Source organism: Python bivittatus, unplaced genomic scaffold, assembly GCF_059951505.1.
Source record: "Python bivittatus isolate LINGU-HERP-01145 unplaced genomic scaffold, Pbiv_v1 ctg000080_np1212, whole genome shotgun sequence".
NCBI lineage: Eukaryota > Metazoa > Chordata > Lepidosauria > Squamata > Pythonidae > Python > Python bivittatus.
Window position 1 is genome coordinate 36,729,541 of NW_028277035.1, and position 19,417 is coordinate 36,748,957.

At 42.8% G+C, this 19,417-nt stretch overlaps 1 protein-coding gene across 1 annotated transcript; it reads right to left on the bottom strand.

The window, feature by feature from the left end:
* Window positions 1-3,495: 3,495 nt before the first annotated feature.
* ARSI (arylsulfatase family member I) lies at window positions 3,496-14,881 on the bottom strand. Its single transcript, XM_088133854.1, has 2 exons — window positions 14,086-14,881; window positions 3,496-9,438 (listed from the first exon to the last, which is right to left on the bottom strand). Exons 1-2 carry the CDS (start codon window positions 14,406-14,408, stop codon window positions 8,040-8,042), a joined length of 1,722 nt encoding a protein of 573 aa, XP_087989980.1. The 5' UTR covers window positions 14,409-14,881; the 3' UTR covers window positions 3,496-8,039.
* Window positions 14,882-19,417: the final 4,536 nt, after the last annotated feature.

The window sequence follows — 19,417 nt, forward strand, 5'->3', positions numbered from 1 at the left end:
AGGGTGCCAGCTTAGGAACAGCTGCTCTTGTTAATCTGTAACAAGCCATATTGATTTCAACATGACATGTGTATCATAACATTATTGCACAAATGATCAATTATGTACTTGCATCATGACATCTGGCACAACTACACAAGTTGCATCATTTGTCTGATGACATAAAGGTCGTCATTGCTCTCTCCTGCCCCTTCTCCTCCAGTGTATACTTACAGTTCTTAACATTTAAAATAAAAAGCAATTCAGTGTTTAAAGCAAGGTTAAAATTACTGGGGCCCAGCTAAGCAGCAGGCTCTAACTTGGTCAATCTCAAAAACCTTCAACACTTATTTCTTTTAGATTTTATGTTATTTGTTTGTCATGTAAGGATCTTGCATGTAACGATGTATAACATCTAGAATGATTCTTTGAACATAACATCTAAAAACAAACATGTCAGCCAACCCCAGAAGCAAACGCTTGTTTTCTGCGGTGATGAAACAAGCAGCTAGGGCACTGGTAGCATTCAGCCTATATACTGTATAAAGTGAATATCAGCATATCTCATATCATCTATTGATTTGCACAAGCAAAATTCTCTCCATCTTGTACAAGAAAATGCCTGTTCAGCTGCAGAGGCACCTCAAGTATAATGGCATTTTCTGGGCAGAGCCAGGACATGGCCTCTTCTATTAATTGGCTTTAATTCTTCACAAAACATGCAGTGGGAGACCCAGGAAAACACAGGATCATTATGCTCAGTAGGAAGGCAGAATAGCCTTATGGCCCTGAAAATTCTGGGCAATCATTCTGCAAAACCAGAAAGAGCCATTTCACATTGAAAACCCAGCATTTCCACAAAGTGTTCTTGAACTTAATTGCTGTTTCTCACCGACTGTGGCCTTTATGGATTGACACCAAGCAGGAGGTAAATCAGCTACATTCAGAGACAGCTCCCCCAGGCAATTTCATACTTCTCAAGTATTCACAGCTTCCAAGCTTGAAGGGAGTGACAGGCAGAGCAGGCTGGGGTTTAATGGGACTATTAGATATGGTGCTCCATTTAGGAGAGACAGCTGCATTCAGATCTACCATCCTGTTTGCATACATTCATGCCAAAATCAGATGCTACTCATTGGCCAGAGCACACCCTGGGACCTCTGGGCTGGGCTGCCTGGCACAATGGATTGTGCTTTAAAATACATCTAGTTTCTGAAGACATAGCAAAAGAGATAATGGTTTTCCTTCTCTTGGCAGACATTCCTAGAGCACAGAGATATTTGCAGGAGCACTGTCATTGGGAATCATGCTCGCCAAGAGAGAAATGTTGGACAACCCCTCTACCCCACAGTTCAGGTGGGGTGCAGGAACCAGATGAGATATGGATATTCCTCCTTGTGTTCAAAGTGAATCATGTTGACCTTTCATGCCAATCAATGAAATATTTTGACATTTCCAAGGTTCCAACTGTCACTACGTGTACATTTTGCAGGTCAGGTTGTTTCTTCTAATCTCACACAACTTCCGCACTGAAAGTGGCAATGGATAATAATTTAACTATTGGGCAAATAGAGCTAAACATATCCAGAACTGGCATATTGTCATTAAGGTGAGCCCATGGTTCATTATCTGATTTTTAAGCCTTCCTCTCCAAAGAACTAATTTATCATTGCCCCAAATTGAGAAATAAACCAATTTTTGTTGATTCAAATTGCCTGGAAGCTTAAAATCAAATCAAACCTTCACCCACAAAGGCTTTGGTTTTCAATATAATTATTGCCGTGTATATTTTCCCCCCTTGTGGGAACCCTAAGGAAAAGAAGGAAATGGCCAAGACCATTACCAGGTGAGTCAGGTGTTATGCACTGCATAATTCATTTAAGGGAAAAGTCAGTAATTTTTGCTCTCTTTCCAAGGCTGGCAAGATCTGAAGGGAGGGGAAAGAATTTGGCCCAGGGTAGTCCAGGGTCTTTTGGCATGCTGTGGCATCAGAAATAAACATTGTGTAAGTTCCATTTTGCTTGATTAAAGGTCTAACTTGTCCAGAGCTGGAAAATGTGTGGTCCTCTGGGTTTGTTAGATTACAAATGCCATCCTGGTTAACTGTTGGCTAGCTAGCTAGCTGAAATTCATGGAAGTTGGAATCCAAAACACCAACAGAAAGTGCACAAGTTTTCTCCCTGTCCTATGGCAACAAACAAGCAACCAATCTTGGTTGCCTTGCCAATGAAGATAAAACGAGCCCTTCCCCCCCACCCAGCACAGTCAAAAGCTTGCCCTATTAGATACTTTCACATCTTTTTTTTATATATATATATCCTGGAAAGTCCTTACAACATAATAATAAACATGTTTACTCAAATGTAAAACTAATTCATCTCTCTCAAGGATTGTAATTTGAATTCATTTGGTTTGGGGGAAGCAGAGAAAAAAGGACTGGTTTTTCAAGCACAAATGGATCTCAAATTGACGGGAGAAATAGGATTATCTTCTTGAGGCATGGAGGGGAGATCTAGCAGCTGTGGCTGGCTGTTCATTATAGGACCACACAAGAAATGGTCTAATGGGAAACACAGACTCAGATTATAAGCAAATGGACTGTATGTTTCAACTTTACATACTACTAAAAATATAAATAAAATTTGGTTTTGAGTCCTGAGAAGAGTCCTGAAAATACAGTGGACAGCCAAGAAAACAAACAAATGAACCATTGAACAAAACAATTTCGAGTTCTCACCTGAGGCACAAATGATCAGGTTCACATTATCCTAATTTGGACACATTATGCGAAGACCTAACTCTCTGGAGAAGGCTTTAATGCTGGAGGCTTGACACCATCCACAATGGAGGAATGGTTGGTGAAGATGATGGAACTTACAGAGATGGCTAAATTGACCTCCTTGTTTGAGAAAAGAAAACATCTACGTTTATGGCTGACTGGAAACCACTTATAGGCTTTTTGCATGAAACAGAAAAAAAATACACTTTTGACCTGTGGTTCTGATGATTAGAAAAAAATTAGATAATAGAAGAAAGTGAGCTTTATTTCTGTAACCATAGAGTAAGAGATAACTTTGTAATCATACTTGTATTTGCTGCAAAGAAAATTGGAAGCTTTTTCTTTCTTTTTATCTTTTCTTTCTGCACTTTTGTCCTTTTTCTCGTTCTTCCTCTTTCTTTGTTTTTTTTACTCTGTATTAGTTTCGGTTAGTTTTTATTTTCACTTGAAATTTTTAATAAAAATTTGTGTGTGTTTATATATTTGGTTTGAAAGAAGCAGAGAAAAAAGGACTGGTTTTTCAAGCACAAATGGATCTCACATTGATGGAAGAAATAGGATTATCTGTCTTCTTGAGGCATGGAGGGGAGAAGATCTATCAGCTGTGGTTGGCTGTTCATTATAGGGGGGATATATATATATATATATATATACACACACACACACACACACACACACATACACACAGTGTGTGTGTGTGTGTGTGTGTGTGTGTGTGTGTATATATATATATATATATATATATATATATATATATATTCCCCTCTCACCCCTATGGGCGGGGTCTGTGTCTTCCTCAATCTCAGGTTCTCTACCAGAGGCCTGGGCATTTGAGGGTTCTGCACAGTATCTGAGCTGTTCCTAGCACTGCCCTCTTCTGGACAGAGAGCTCTGATGTTGTCCCTGGGATCTATTGGAGCCACATTCCCAACTTCGGAGTCACAGCTGCGAGTGCTCCTACCACCACTGGGTCCACTTTGGCCTTTACTGTCCACATCCTCTCTAGTTCTTCCTTCAGGCCCTCGTACTTTTCCATCTTCTCATACTCCTTCTTCCTATGTTGCTGAGACAAGAGAACCTGGAAGAGAACCTGTTCCTGAGACAAAAGAACCTGGAATTGATGGAATATGTGTGTGTGTGTGTGTGTGTGTGTGTGTGTGTGTAAGAGAAGAAGGCTCTAATGCTGGGAAAAGTGGAAGAAAAGTGAGGAAGAGGATGACCAGCAGCAAGGCAGATGGACTCATTTACAGTGATGATGGGTGCATCATTGGAAGAAGGCCTGAAAGACCATGGAGAAAATCTATGCAGTACCTAAGAGGTAATATTGGCTTGATGGCTCATAATCAAGTAAATATATAAAGCTCCTTAAGACTGCCTATGTTTGTTCTGATAAAATGCTCTGTTGTGCATAGTTTTTTATTTATTTATTTTTTACTAAATGTAGTAAAAATAATTATAGGCACATGATAAAAATTTGTTAGTTTGAAAAGGTGTTACCAGATGCCTTCTAATTTTTTGCTACCATGGACTAACATGGTACTCCTACAATGACTAAATGTAGGTAACTGTTTAAGAAGTGGACATCTGCCAGCATGTTTATGTAAGCACCAAATGCATTTTACCATCTCCCTAGCTTTTTAATAAATGTAAATGTCATTGTCATCTCTTCATTTACCAGGGCTGTCCAAAAGAATAAAGTAATGCAGTGTGTTAATTCACCACTTAATTAGCAGTCAGCTCTATCCATCCTTTGTTCCTCCTGGTTTGGAAAAGCTGACCTACTTCATTGACAAATAAGGACAATTCTTTAGAAATGCCTCTGAAAAAATAAAATAGATCGACTGCATGTTAGCCACTTCTAAGGAACAATCGCATTTCTCCTTCTCCTTCTCCTTCTCCTTCTCCTTCTCCTTCTCCTTCTCCTTCTCCTTCTCCTTCTCCTTCTCCTCTCTTTACATTTTCTCCCAAACCCATAATTAAGTTAAGCCATTATTCTGGGAGAACATGGAAGTAGCCCTATGGTGCAAACCTACACTTTGTTCGGAAGGCACAAACAGATCTCCAGAGTACTATGAAAAGGAGCACATTGTATACTTGGGTAGTCTGAGTCCTGCCAACTGTCACAGCTTTTAGTGACATGAAAGGGAAAAAAAGCCTCACACAGCTCATCAATGAGCTGACAAGTCCTAACAGGGCTCATTCTCTAGGGACAAAAATAACATTTTTTTTTTTTTAATTCACAGCAGGGCTTTCGCCCACACACACTGTACCAACTAAAACCTGTGGGGAAAAAATGTAAAATGCATTATGTAAGTGTAAATAAAATCAGGCTCCCAGGGTAAACTGATTTTAAAGCTGTTTGCCCTCTTTTTTCAGATACTATCCACTTTGGTGGTATACACATGGGCACTGTTTCAACAAAAAAGAAAAAAAGGAAATTGTGTGATCCAGGCAGCCATTGTGGAATGTGGAAGCCAGGGGCTTCCAGGGGCTTCCTTCAAACCACAGATATCATCCTCTTCTTAGGCCGGAAGGTCAACACTACTCTAAATCAACATCAGCATTTCACTGCTTATCAAAACATGTCTAAATAAGCCTGCCTACAACCCTTGAGCACCTTTGCTCCAAGGAAGCTGCAGGAAAGCAATGCTGCCTAGCATTTAAAAAAGGAGAAGGGGGAAGCAGCAGTCCAGAAAAGAGAAAAGAAATAGACATTTAGACATTTAGCACCTGGCTTTGGAAAACTATTCCCCTTAAAAGTAACCTTCACAAGCTTATTCCTCTGTTTGGCAATGTAGACGGGAGGAGAGGAAGAAGAGATATATAGTCCGCAGCAAGTGCATAATGGACCTAAGAAAATTCAGCCCATCATCTTGCTCCTGCAGTAACCCAACAGATGTCCATGGAAAGCCTTCAAGCATCACCAAACCCTTATATTCCCTGTCAACTGGTATTCAAAGGTATATATTGCCTTAGAGACTGAGGGCAATATATCATCATTAGGGCTGAGCACCCTTTGAAAATGACTCAGAAGTCTTTTGGACCATATGGGAGCACAACACCTCTCTACTATGCCTTAAAGCTGCTCCTCTTGTCCAGGGTCTCTGCATGGTCTCTGAAAAAAGGTACAGCTACTTTAAGGAGTTGATTCATTCAAATGAATGTGACTTTTAAGGAGGCCAAACTTTTTTTCAAGCTTGCACAAGAGCCAAATATCCTGATTTTTCCAGGGATTGCTAAATCCCTTTCTAGAAACCACAAGCTCCATGTACAGAGCAAATGTCAACATACCTAAAATGTAAGATGGCAAGAATTTTTCTGCTGGACGGACCGGCAATCAGCTTAATTCAGTCTGTGTGTCCCTCAGGTGCCAGACAGATGCCACTGGAAATTTGTAGGCAGTTCCTCTTTATCCTCAACATTTGATTCTATGGTTTTGAATATGAAGATTTAAGTTCACTACCATGATTAACTGAGATATCGAGATGGTAGATAGCTTCTGCCTTTTAGGATCAACCATCATGAGTAAAGGAACAAGCAGTCCAGAAACACACCGCAGACTAGCACTTGGTAGAGTAGTCATGAAGGCCTTGGAAAAGATATTCAAATGTTATGATGTGACTATACCTACAAAGTTCAGAATTGTACAAACCAGGGTATTCCCTGTGACACTCTATGGAAATGAAAGTTGGACTTTGAAGAAGCAGGATAGGAAGAATATTGATGCCTTTGAACTGTGGTGTTGGAGGAGAATACCATGGACAGCCAAGAAAACAAACAAATGGATCATTGAACAAATCGACCCAGAGTTCTCACTTGAGCCACAAATGACCAGGCTCAAAGTATCCTACTTTGGACACATTATGTGAAGATCAAGTTCTCTGGAGAAGGTAGAAGGAAAGAGAAGAGGAAGACTGGTAGCAAGATGGATGGACTCAGTTACAGTGGTGATGAGTGCACTGTTGGAAGACCTGAAGGACCAAATTAGGGACAGATCATCATGGTGAAAATGTATCTATGTGGTTGCTAAGAGTCAACACTGGCCTGATACCACATAGCCAATCAATCAATCAGTCAGTCACCATGATTAACTCACATTAATAGATAAATGAACTGTTTTCTTTTTCTTAAAAAAATAAACTCAGCTAGTAATCTTCACATTTGTAGCAATTAATTCTATCATTGTGAAGAAATTCAAGCATCTGCTCCCCAAACAGTAGGGCTTTGTTTAACTATTTGTGACCTAATCATAAGAATGCATTATTTGCATAGTTAGTTCTACATACAAATTGACGTATGGAAGCAACTTGCAATTATTCTTCTGTGTCTTGAATAGATATGTAGATGAACAAGAGATCATCTGCAGTACACTCAAAACTGCAAAAAAGAAAATCTGCATAGTAAAAGAACTACACAAGAGCAGTTGCTCAGTGGAGGTAAACAGATCTGTCAATCAATGTACAAATTCAGCTGTTATCAGCTCTTTCTGCATACATAAGACTATACTCTTAGCTCAAGCAACACTCACACAGCCTTTACTGATGTCTCTGCCCACATTTACAAGATGTTTGGCTTCATACATATTTAAGGGGGAAAATTGCACCACACCAGATCTGCATTTTAATTCTGATAAAAATAATTGTCCCAGGTCTTCTGTATCCCCACCCACAGACACTAAAGGAGGCAATTACAGTACAATCTCCAGGGAGAGAAGAATCCACAGTTGCTTTCTCAGAGCAAAAACATTATATAAGATTATTTATGGTCAGCATTCCATGAGTTGGTAGCAAATACAGAGCAAATTCTTCCTTAATAGATACCTTTCATGGGTAGAGAACAACTGATTCCATCTTTGGTTAAAGAATGAGAACTTATATCCTTCCCACTAGTTCCTAAATGGCATAATTTAGGTATCTTTGCTGCAGCATTTTAGAATGAACATTTGTGCATTAAGTACCATCTCGTGTCGTAACATTTGAAAGGAAGGGACTATGTCAAATAGAGGTTGCAAAGTCTGCCCATACTGAAGAATCAGCACCAACGTTGGTGCTGAAATTAGGGGAGAGATGAAGTAGGATGGCTAGGCAGACTTGGTTATCCCTACCTAAAAATGTGTGTGTGTGTGTGTGTGTGTGTGTGTGTGTGAGTGATAGTCCTCCTCACTTCACTCCACCCTGAGCAGAAAGGAGAATGCTCTACTGATCCTTCCTTCTTATTCCCATCTTTTGGAACAACCCTCTTCCAAGAACTGCCTTTGGGCAAGAACCTAGCCTACTCCATCTCAGATGCGGTTTGACATCAGTCTGGTGTTCAGCTTTCGGAAGAAGGAGCGTAGCTTGCAGATCTTGCATTTCTTTTTCCGCTTTTTGTTTTTCAGCTTTCCATGCACTCCTTCCCACCCTTCTTCCTCTTCTGTGGCCCAAGGCCCCCAGGCGCCACCATTGAAGTCGGGGTGAGCTCGTGGGTTTTCCGCAGGATATCTGACTGGGATGGCAGTCTCATTGTAATTGACCAGCCTAACAAGCAGAGCTCTGACCACATCAGGACGCTGATCTGACAGGTCATAGCGCTCATACGGATCAGCCGTGATGTTGAAGAGCCAGACGGACTGCCGCATCCCATCCGTCAGGCGCTCTAAGTTCCACCAACTCCCTGGGAAGTTGGTGAGAGTCTGTGGTGGGATCCAGTCACTGTAGCCAGGATCTCCAGTAAGAAGTTTCCAGTCTCCTACCCGTAAAGAGGCCTGTACTGCTGTGTTCCAGATGCCAAAGCCGTTCTCTAAAGAGCCATATTTGGCATGATTATAAAGAGGATCAATGTTGTGCAGGATTTCAGTCCGTGGTGACTCTTTGCCCTCGCTGATAGCTGGCCACACATTGTAGCCATCCAAGCCATCTGCTTCAGACACGTTGCCCCCAGCCAAAGTCACTAGAGTTGGGTACCAGTCAGTTATGTGGATGAGTGCCCTGCTGGTTCTTCGCTTGCGTTTAATCAGTGGACTGTGGACAAACCCGATGCCACGCACTCCTCCTTCCCAGTATGTCCCTTTGCGGCCTCGCAAAGGCCAGTTGCTTCCCCCAGAGAACGTCTGCCCCCCATTGTCTGTAGAGAAAACAATAATACTGTTGTCATAGTATCCGTATTTCTTTAGGGCCCAGGTGATGTTCTTCACAGCTTCATCCATGCACGTGACCATGGCAGCATATTTGCGTCGGGCCACGTTGCCCATGGAGCGATAGCGGTAGATGTATTCCTTTGGGGACTGCAAAGGGGTGTGCACCGCCTGGAATGCTATGTAGATAAAGAGAGGCTCCTTGGGGTTGTGGGTGGCCAGAATTTTTCTGACTCGCTGGGCATACAGGAAGGTGGAATACTTGCCGCTTTGTTCCCAGGCTACATTTTCCCCATCATGAAGGTCATACCCACATACTCCTGGCCCATCACAGTTGTCATATGTATAGTAATCCACGTTTCCTGTCAGTGAGCCCAGGAAGGTATCAAAGCCCCTGCGGGTTGGCAGGCATTCTTTACGATAAAAGCCTAAGTGCCATTTGCCAACCATGTGGGTAGCATAGCCGGCTTCCTGAAGCTTCTGTGGGAGAGTGACCTGGTTCAGAGGCAAGCAGTTGGGCTGTCGGGGACGGATGATAGAGTGCTGGAGACCTGTGTGGATCTGGTACCTAGGAAGGGAGAAATGGAAAGCAAAGAAATCATTTTGAATTGCAGCATCTCCGCTCCCCACTAAACCTACATTTGTGCACTTGAAGAGTAAGTTACCCTCACAGAACATTAACTCTACCTTTGAAAACTCCTTTGAAAAGCTACAAGGCAGCAGGTTCAAAATGTCCAAGCTGAAAGCAGACATAATATAATAGATATCTATTTCCAGGTACACTTCTATACATACATGTAATGTACACATATTTTTAAAGGATGCACAGAATATTGTTCAGTTCCAAAGCATTTCCAGACTACTTTTAGGCCACGTTACTTTTTCATTTGCTTCTTGATCTTGCTCACCACTCCTATTCTCACTTCTTCCTTAGCCTTTACCTCCAGCTGGAGAAATTAACCATGTGCTCAGATTCAGGCTAGAGATGGTAGAAGTAACAGGAGCAAATAATGGAGCAAGAAGAAAGATCAGTCTATTATACAGCACTTTCTGGATGGTTATGCTGTGAATATGGATCCAAAGCACAGAACTGCAGTGGACATCAGTGCAATTCCAACTTAATTTCTGGTAGTTTGTCATTATAATTCAAAATGGTGCAAATCTGATGGAAAAAGGACTGACCTAGAAAACACCCCTAGCAGCATAACTGCTCAGGAAGCAGGACCAGTTTCCTCAGATGCATCCTGGACATCACCGAATCATAGAGTTGGAATGAGGTCATCAAGTCCAATCCCCTGCACACTTCAGGATTCACTACACCATCCCCAATAGGTGACTGTCCATGACACTACAGGGAGTCCTCAGGTTACAACGGCAATTGGGACCAGGTTTACTATCACTAAGCAATGTGGTCATAAAGCACAACATCACATGACCACATCGCTTAGCGACAGCAATTCCAGGCAGTCCTGGTTGCCATCGTAACCCCAAGTCGCACAGGTTGGTAAGCGGGAAGAGGCAGGAGTCCCAGCTAAGGAGTGTGGGGTGCCATGGGGGGGTGGAGGCCAGGGAGGACCTAGAAAGGTCAGTGCAGGCCATATGTGAATCATGGGAGGGCCTGGGAGAGCCAGCGGAGGCTGCAGGTGGGTGGGTGGGTGCTGCGGGCAGGAGAAAAAGTGGGAGCAATTTACCAGAGTGACTAGCAACTTCCCTGTTGGCTTTCCCATTGACTTTGCTTGTGGGAAGCCGGCAGGATTGCAAATGGCGATTGTATGACTGTGGCTCCCTGTGACATTATAATCGTGAGCCAGGTACCTGAATGGCCAGATCATGATCACATGACCATAGGGGTGCTGCAATGGCCAGAACTTTGAGGACCAGTTGTACGTATTCATAACTCTATATCTGATCCGCTATCTATAACACTATGCTCAATGAGTTTCAAATGTCATGTAATTATTTTGATATTATAAATTCTGCATAATGCAATGTGTTTTTTCCAGATGAGAATAGTTAGATATGTTTTGGATTGCAAGTGAAAAACCAAGTATCACCTTGTTAAGAGGCTTGGTGTAGACAACACACCAAGGAGAAAAGCATCTTTGCAGACTATTGCCTCTGCTACCACTAATGTAGGGAAGCATATTAAAACTTTCAATAGTGCTGATACTGGCCTCTTACTGTGGATTATATAGGACGATGATAGCTTCCATCAGCCTCCTGGATTTCTCCTCTTCTTTTTACTCTGTGTAAATGCGTTTTTTAATCAATTTTAACTATGTATTTATTTATTGTTTTAATCTGTTGTAAGCCGCCCAGAGTCCCCCATTGGGGGGAGATGGGTGGGGATAAGTTTGATAAATAAATAAATAAATAAAAATAATAATAAATCTGCCAGAAAGCTTTTTTGCATCAATACCTCTAGACAAATTCAGAATCACAATCAATACTATTTAGAAAGTTAAAATTTCAGTGATTTTCCTATTTAAGATTTACAGTGATTAATATCTAAATACAAATATTAGAGGTAGTCCTCATCTAGCAACCACAACTGGGACCAGCAACGTGGTCATTAAATGAAGTGGTCACTAACTGAAACCATGACTGCACTTATGATCTTACTTCAGCTTTCATTTGCGTTACAGACCTGCAAAGGTTGTAAATTCAAGGATTGGTTGCAAAGGTACTTTTTCATCACTGTTGTAACTGCAAACAGTCACTAAATAAGGCAGTCACTAAACAAGGATTACCTGTATTGATCTCTTTCCACAAGGGGTCAATTCAGCAGCAATTAATGTTTATATAGGCATATCTTGTTTTCTTAAAACTTTTATTTATCTTCTATCAAATAACTTGATCCTTTTGAAACTGAGGTGAATTGGGGCAAAATCTCTAGGGAAGGAATGCCTTTTTCTATAAAAAGCTGGACTATGCAACTCATAGAGTGCAATCATATTCATAGCTGCTCAGAAATGAAGCCCAAAGGGCTTATTCCCAGGTAAATGGTACAGGATTGCAGATTTAATTATCCTGCTAACTCACTGAAATCCATCCTATTTATTTTGGAAACCAGTTTAGTTAGTTTTGTGCTGTAGTGGGAAAATAGTAACTAGCAGTCAGGGTGTTAAACACTTAAACACTTCCAGATTTATTATGGTATAAACTTTTATGCACTGGAAGCCCTATCATCTTATTCATGGGAATAAGCTCTAGTGCACAAAAATCTAGTCTTCCATAATTTAAGCTACAGCTGTAATATGTATTACTTTCCCTCCAATTCAAAATATTTTTGGAAGAAATCCACATATTTTTGCCTCACTGTCAAATGATATATCTTGTGATATGCATGCAGATAATGACACTCTGAAACTGGATACAAAATTAAATGAATGGCACAAAAGATACTTTAGCTAGCCACAAAGTAGATTTCTTCCTTTTTTGGAAGTGTGCTATTCCATGTCTTAAGAAAAGCCACAGGTCTCATAGCGAGTCCTTTCTAACCATCCCATCATTCTCCAATCCCCAAACTTTTTTTCCTTTCTAAGGAATCATTATAGTTGGCTCTAAAGCCACCCCCCGCCCCTTCCCAATGCACACACACATATACATACACATACGCGCACACACACACTTTTGTTGATTTGGAATGCATAGCTGTGGGAAATCATGCATGTTCTGTGTTTTATGCCTGACAGATGCTTGGATGATGAAAATAAGGCAAGTTTCCTTGATTTCTGGCTTGTGGACGGCAGAGCAAGCCACTATAAATCTGGCAAAACATAAAGATTTGTGGAACTGGGTTAATACAGAGTTTCCATCCAGAATGTTCATTTTGGTAGTTGGCAAAGATGTAGGACTGGACTGTAGGGCTATAACTGGTAGCATAACTAGAGCTACAAAGCGAAGAGTACAGATCATGGAACTTTGGGCAGATATTCGCATTATATCCTCTCTGTCCAGATAGGCTTCAGTTTGCCAAGGAAACATAGATCATTCTGAGTTTTAGCAAGCAAGAGGTCTTTCTTCCCCATATATTGCACTGTATATGGTATATCGGATACCTTACATGCCAAAGATGCTTCCTAGGCTCAATCCCCAGGATCAGGAGGTAAAGTGGGGAAACCCCCTTCATGAAATCTGGAAATGCACAGCTAGTCAATGTTGCCAGCAGTGCTGGACCAATAGACTGATTCAAGAGAAAACTTTTGTTTATGTTTTGACAAAACTTTCAGTGGCCTATCTAGTCCAATGTTATTATCATGGATCCAAGCCAGACCATTTCTTTAAAAGGGGTGTTAAATTACCCTCACTGCTAACAAAATAAGTGAATTTCCTGGGATAATACTAGCAAGTCAAGTTTTGGCAGGCTATGATGAAATGCTATTGATTGTCCAAATGCTGCTGTTACTATCATCATCATCATCATCATCATCATCATCATCATCATCATCATCATCATCCCTTCTATAACTGAATTTTAATTGTATATACAAGTTTTAATTGTATGTACAAACATAAGTTTTAATGGTATGTGGTATGCATCAAATGGTACACTGGCAAGGGAGATCAGTAATGCTATTTTCATTTAAATAAGGAGCAGACAGGAATATTTTGTAACTTTTTTTTAAATAAATTGGCTTCTCCCTGAAGGGAAAGTTGTCTGCACTGAAAAGTGGACTCCATCCATTGGGTAATACCATCTGCACACCAACACTGTTCAGTTTTAAAATTCTCACGCAGTGAAATCCATCTAATGATATTACTCATTATTACTCATTATTATGCCTCACTGTTACTGTCTCACACCAACACTGTTCAGTTTTGAACTTCTAAGGCAGTGAAACCCACCTAACATTATTGCGAAAAGGCTCATAAATATTCATCTTTTAACACTTCAATTTTGTGCTCTGAGCACCACGTTATCTCTTAAAAATAGTGCTTTCTTTCGTCAATCTAGTTATTCATTTCTCTCTTTAATTCTGTCCCTCTTTTTTATTTGTACAGAATTCTTACAAGTTTATCTGGGGGACGGGACTGGGAGCGGGGGGGGGGGGGGGCTGAAGTCCGCAGAGGCTCCTTTCGGCTCCCACCGCGGGGCTGCTTTCCCTCTCGGCGCCTGGGTCTGCCAGTGTTGCTTCCGCTGGCCAGTCCCACGCGGACCAGAAGCGGGTGGCTGGAAAGAGGCGCTTCGGCCGCCCGCGCAGGCGGCTCTTACCTTCCGGTGATAAGCTGGCTCCTGGACGGAGTGCAGATGGGCTGGATGTAGTAATTCTCCAGTTTAACCCCTTCGGCAGCCAGCCTGTCCAGCGTCGGAGTCTGGATGTCCGAGCCGTGGTAGCCCACGTCGTGATAACCCTGGTCGTCCGTGAGAATGAAAACGAGGTGAGGCGGCCTGGAGAGGGCAGGCGGGGGGCGAGGCTTCCCCGCCGGGTCCCCGGAAACCTCGGCCACCAGACCGGGCTTCATCCAGTCCCAGGATAAGTAGCCGAAGCTCAGCAGGCTGGCCAGGGAGAAGCCGGTGAGGGCATAGACGGCCATGCTGGGCCGAGCCCCCAAGCCTGGACGAGGCGCGCCTAGGGTCCCGGCATCTCCCCCCGCGGGGGGGAATCTCGCCCGGGCGCCCGTCTCGGCCAGCGGGGCTCCTTCGCTCAGGCGAAACGCCCGGCGGAGCGGGAAGAGCGGCCGAGCTAGTTAAAATCCCGCGCGGGAAGCGCCTGGGCGACTGGACTCGGAGCGGCGGCTCTAGAAACCATCCCGGAGCCTCGGGAGAAAGAGGCACGGGAAAGGGAGAGGCGGCATCCGCGCCTCGCTGGGGCTCTGTGGGCTGGGGCACCTCTCGCGGCTGTCAGAGCAGACCTTTGGCCGGAGCCTAAGAACTTCTCCCGAAACTTGCGCCAAAGTTCAGCTCCATCGCCGCCGAGTCCCCTCCTCCCTTCTGGGCTTCCCTTCCTTTACGCCCCGTCCCGACGGAAATTCTTGGCCGGGAGCGGCTGTCATGATGCCTCACCCCTCCCTCGGTGGCTCTCCTTCCCCCCAGCGTTTCTCAAATCCCCCCCCCCCCGCTCCATCCCCAGAGTATGTCAAACGCCTCTCCTCCACCCCCCACCCCCACCCCTGGATGTTTCTTTTAAAGTATGGGGGCAAAATGTCGAAAGCAGAGCCAGGGAGAAAAGCCCCTCCGGAGCACAACCGAGAACAATTCGAGTAGTTGTACAACATCTGTCCGGGGGATCGCCGCCAGCTTTAGAAGGGAGCCTGAAGACTCAACTCCTTTCATTGATTCCAGGGAACCGGCCGGCAGGAGCTCTGCATCTTCCTGGGTCCTAAGACGAGTTCTGTACCCGTCTCTCCTATAGAGTAGATCCAGGGGTCAGTTCTTCACCTGGTAAAAAGTCGTGAGGTCTCCTCCAAGCCAAATTTGGACTCCCCTGACTCTATGAACATGCCCATTTGATCCAGTTGTAAGGGTTACCCAATTATAGAAGTGGTTGCCACCCCTTTTTTCCAGGGTCTTCCCAGCCTGGTCTGTAGTCGTCGGATTCCCTGTTGGACTTCCATCCAAGAACTGACTATAACTAGCCTGACCTTGCTTAGCTTCCCAGACCAGATTAGGTATTCTAATGAATCAGGTGGCTGTAACAAATTTAATAAATTGAATTGAATTAAATATTCACGTATGCAAAAATATCACCTGGCAAGGCTCATCAGTTAGGGCTACCCTATCTGGGCTACTAAAAACAATCAATACATGGCAGCAAATACTCTTGACCCACCCCCATCATGTAAAGTGGGCCATGGAATGTTTCCCATTTTCCCATGTCAGGTACACACACGGGTTGCTTCTTCTCCTGCCGCCTTTTCCACTACCAGAGTGCTAGACAGTGGCTGGGATTGCACAAGTACCTGAAAGTTCATTCCATTAATATCTGAAAGTTCATTCCATTAATGGAGAGACCCGGCTGTTCATCATTACCTTCAGAAGAATGGTTGATAGAAACATGGAAGAAGGCCTATTCCTTTGCAGCTCTTTGGCTGAAAGAATCATCTAATCCCATGACTGACGATCTGTGGTCCAGGGACCACTGTGGTCCTCAAGGCCACTGCAGGTGGTCCCTGATGCGGCAACCAAAATGATTAAAAAGCATTTTTTAAATAACCCATATCTCTTGACATTGCTAAAATTGTCAAGTTTGGATACATTCTCTCTTTAAATACTCATCAGATTTTGGATTTGTCTTGCCAAAATTTCCAAAGCTTTCAGGCAGAAACCCCAACATTTTGTAAGATTTGGTGTAACAAGACTCACTGGGTCCTATGTCCCATGCTACACATAGGCAGTGCATTAGTAGTACTCCTCAGAAGCTGTGGATGATGGTGTAGTGTTCCTCATAAAGGAAAGTTTAGAAACTGCTGATCTAGTCTATTCCTTAATGATGTTCAGAACTGAAGCTAGCAAAGGTGCTTTGGGTCCGATGAGGACCTTCTCACTATACCCGTCTTTTGGAGTGGGGCCTTTTTCGGGGCTTGCATCGCAGCTGTGCAGGGCCAGGAAAATACAGGTTTGAGTAAGAAGGCATTAAGGAGGTGGCAACAGGGTGGCAACTTGTGCTGGAATCCTTTCACCACCTAGTATTCTCCTTAGCCTGTGCAGCTTCTGTGCAAGCCTAGGAAAAGGCACCACTGCCTGCTTTAGATCTAAATAATGTACCTCTGGAGTTTAGATGCCAAGGTAAAAACTTTTCTGTCCAGGAAGCTAGCTAGCCTCTGCCTTTTTATTCCCTCTTTTAATTCACACAGCCATTTCTGAACTGTTTGGTTTTGCTGATTTAACACTGCATTATTCTTTGCTCTTCTAGCCATTGTTGAATCAAAGTGAAATGTCAGGACAGAAACATTTTTAGTTAATTAATTAATTAATTAATTAATTAATTAAAATGACTGCAAAGCTTTCTGAGGTGGTGGAGGGCACTTCAATGCAAGATCCAACACCCTTTCTTAATTTCTTACCCTCAAACTCTACTTTCCATTTCTATGTCATTTGCAACTCTCCCCTTTCACCTCTGTCCTGAGTTTCCCTGCCTTAGTTCCTTGCTTGCAATGAAAGTGTAGCTTGTTTCTATGGGGAAGAGTTCTCAGCTGTTGTGGACCATGTGGCAAACCAAATACATATTTGCTTCCAGACCAAAGCTCTGGAGGCCATGGGGCACCTCTTTGGGCCCATATATATTCATGACTCACAACAGCAGGCTTTGCCCCTTTTTTTAGGGAAGAGATCATGTCAGTGGAGAGCACATACTTTGCATGCAAATGATGCTCCCAGGTTCAACCTGCACATATTCAGTTAAAGCAGGGATGGATAAACTGTTTGGCAAAAGGACACACTTAATGATATTTGGGGGACTGAGGGCTACAGAGTAGGTGGGGTCACAGTACATGTGTGAATACAGCTGTGGTTTGGGAAAGAGTTTTGTGGACTTTCTTTGTCTTTTAGCTATGACACACCTATAGCTGAGGGCATCAACTATAACTTTTCATGTACCCTATTTCAGCATGACCAGAGGATGCCCCAAAAGAGAATGAGAGCTTCATGAGGCCCTAAGGCTTTAGGCCCGACTGCCTGAAACCTTGGGCCGCTGCTGCCAAGGGAGGCAAGTGGAGGCCCCCATGTCCCCATCAGCCAGCCATCAGGGAAGATGGGACTTATCATCCAAACTTCTGGAAAGCATGAAGCTGTCTCTTCCAGATAGTATTAATATACAGCATGTCTACATGTCCCCCTAAGAATAACTTGAATATGCCTTACTAGCCATTATTTAAGCACCTATCCACACAACACGGCCTTCCTCTCCTCCCCACCCCCCAGCCGAGGCCAGCTAACTTTGGGTTTTCTGATCCGTTGTGAAAGTAGTACTTTCTTCATCTTCTCCCAACCTATATGCAAAGGTTGGGTCACTTGTGGTGAGTCAGCATGGGCAGGAATCTGCCCGGCTCATATTGGCTGCTGTGGCTTGCCGCAGGCAGGCCCAGACTCTGCTCTCTGGAGACTGCTCACTTCCCTCCATGTTGTTTTGTTCTGATTTGTTTTGTGCTGCTGGGTTGATGTGACCCCAGCAGCACCAATATTATTGGAGGATGCAGCAGACCAGAACTTCGCTGAAGCAACCTGCCTGTCAGTCAGGACCTGTCTACACAGGTCTGGCAGGCAGGCTGCACTGAGGTTACTAGAGTCGCTCTTATATTTAAAAGTTCTTTTAGATGTAAAACTTTTAAAAGGAAGATAAAAACAAATACAAACTAACAGATAGTAAGGAAGAAAAAAGAAAAAGAAAGCAAGCAAAGAGAAAGCTAAAAGTGCAAGAAAGGAAAAGAAAAATAGAAAAGAAAGAAAAAAGATACAAAGAAGTGGCTTCCAATATTCTTCACAGCAGTTATAAATACAATTATATTTTAACTTCTCTCTAAAGTTACATCATAACTCTCTTCTTTCTATAATCTATCCTGTCTAATCATCAAAGCCATAAATCACAAGTTCATGTTTTTTCTTCATTTTTACACAAAAAATCCATAAGGGGTTTCCAGTCACCAATAAATATAGATATTGTCTTTTCTCTAATCAAAGAGGTTAGTTTAGCTATCTTAGCAATTTCACTGTCAATTTCATCAACCGTTCCTCCATAGTGGGTAGTGTTGAATCTCTGCGTCTTTGTACATATAATAATCTCACTGCAGTAATCATATATTGAAATAATCTTCCATGACTTTTTTCTAACTGTGTATCCATCAGTCCTAAAAGGAAAAGTTCTGGCTTCCATTGAATATTAATCTTTAAAATCCTCTGCGTCAATATATGTATCTGAATCCAAATGTTTTAGCTTTTTAAAAAAATATATTTAAAGGTTCTGACAGATGACTACCACCTCCTCCCCCAGCCTCAGTCCTCATTAGTAATTGGTGAATATTTTTCACTGTTAGGGCAACACCACTCCCTGGCCTCATCTGTGAGGAAGAGTAGAGCTCAGCTATGTAGACAGAGAAAATGAAGTGCATTAAGCTGGCTGCCTTGATATGGTCTTGGCTGGGCCAGCTGTCTGAACAAGCAGGTTCTTCTCTTTCTTACTGATTTCCAGGCATACCTAACAGGTCTGAAGTGAGGAGTGGAAACTGATGTCCTGACAACTGAAATACAAATAAAGTGCCTGTCTGCATGAAATATTTGCTAGAGTTTGGCAAAACAGCTGAACTAAAACATGGTTAGCTATTTGAGGTTCTGTATTGTATGATACAGAGGCAGTTGGTTCAGTTATAGTTCAATGTGTGTTAGAAACTCACACAACTGGGCCAGTTCAGTGAATTATAGTTCAGGTAATTGAGGGTTTGCATGTTGTGTGAACACACCTGTTGAAAAGCCTCAAAGCAGTAGGGGAAGGGGAGGCCCTACTGGAAACTTGACAGTCCATAAGGCACAATCTTTCTACTTTGCGCCTAGCAATCCAGTGGATCTTCTCCTGCCCATCCTAGTAAAATCAATTAGAAAAAGGCAGCAAATA

Bases quoted from the DNA above. Each gene is read 5' to 3' on its own strand.
- ARSI (XM_088133854.1), bottom strand. From the start codon at position 14,408: ATGGCCGTCTATGCCCTCACCGGCTTCTCCCTGGCCAGCCTGCTGAGC. The intron at 9,439-14,085 runs GTAAGAGCCGCC...CTCCCTTCCTAG, and splicing joins AGCCAGCTTATCACCGGAAG to GTACCAGATCCACACAGGTC.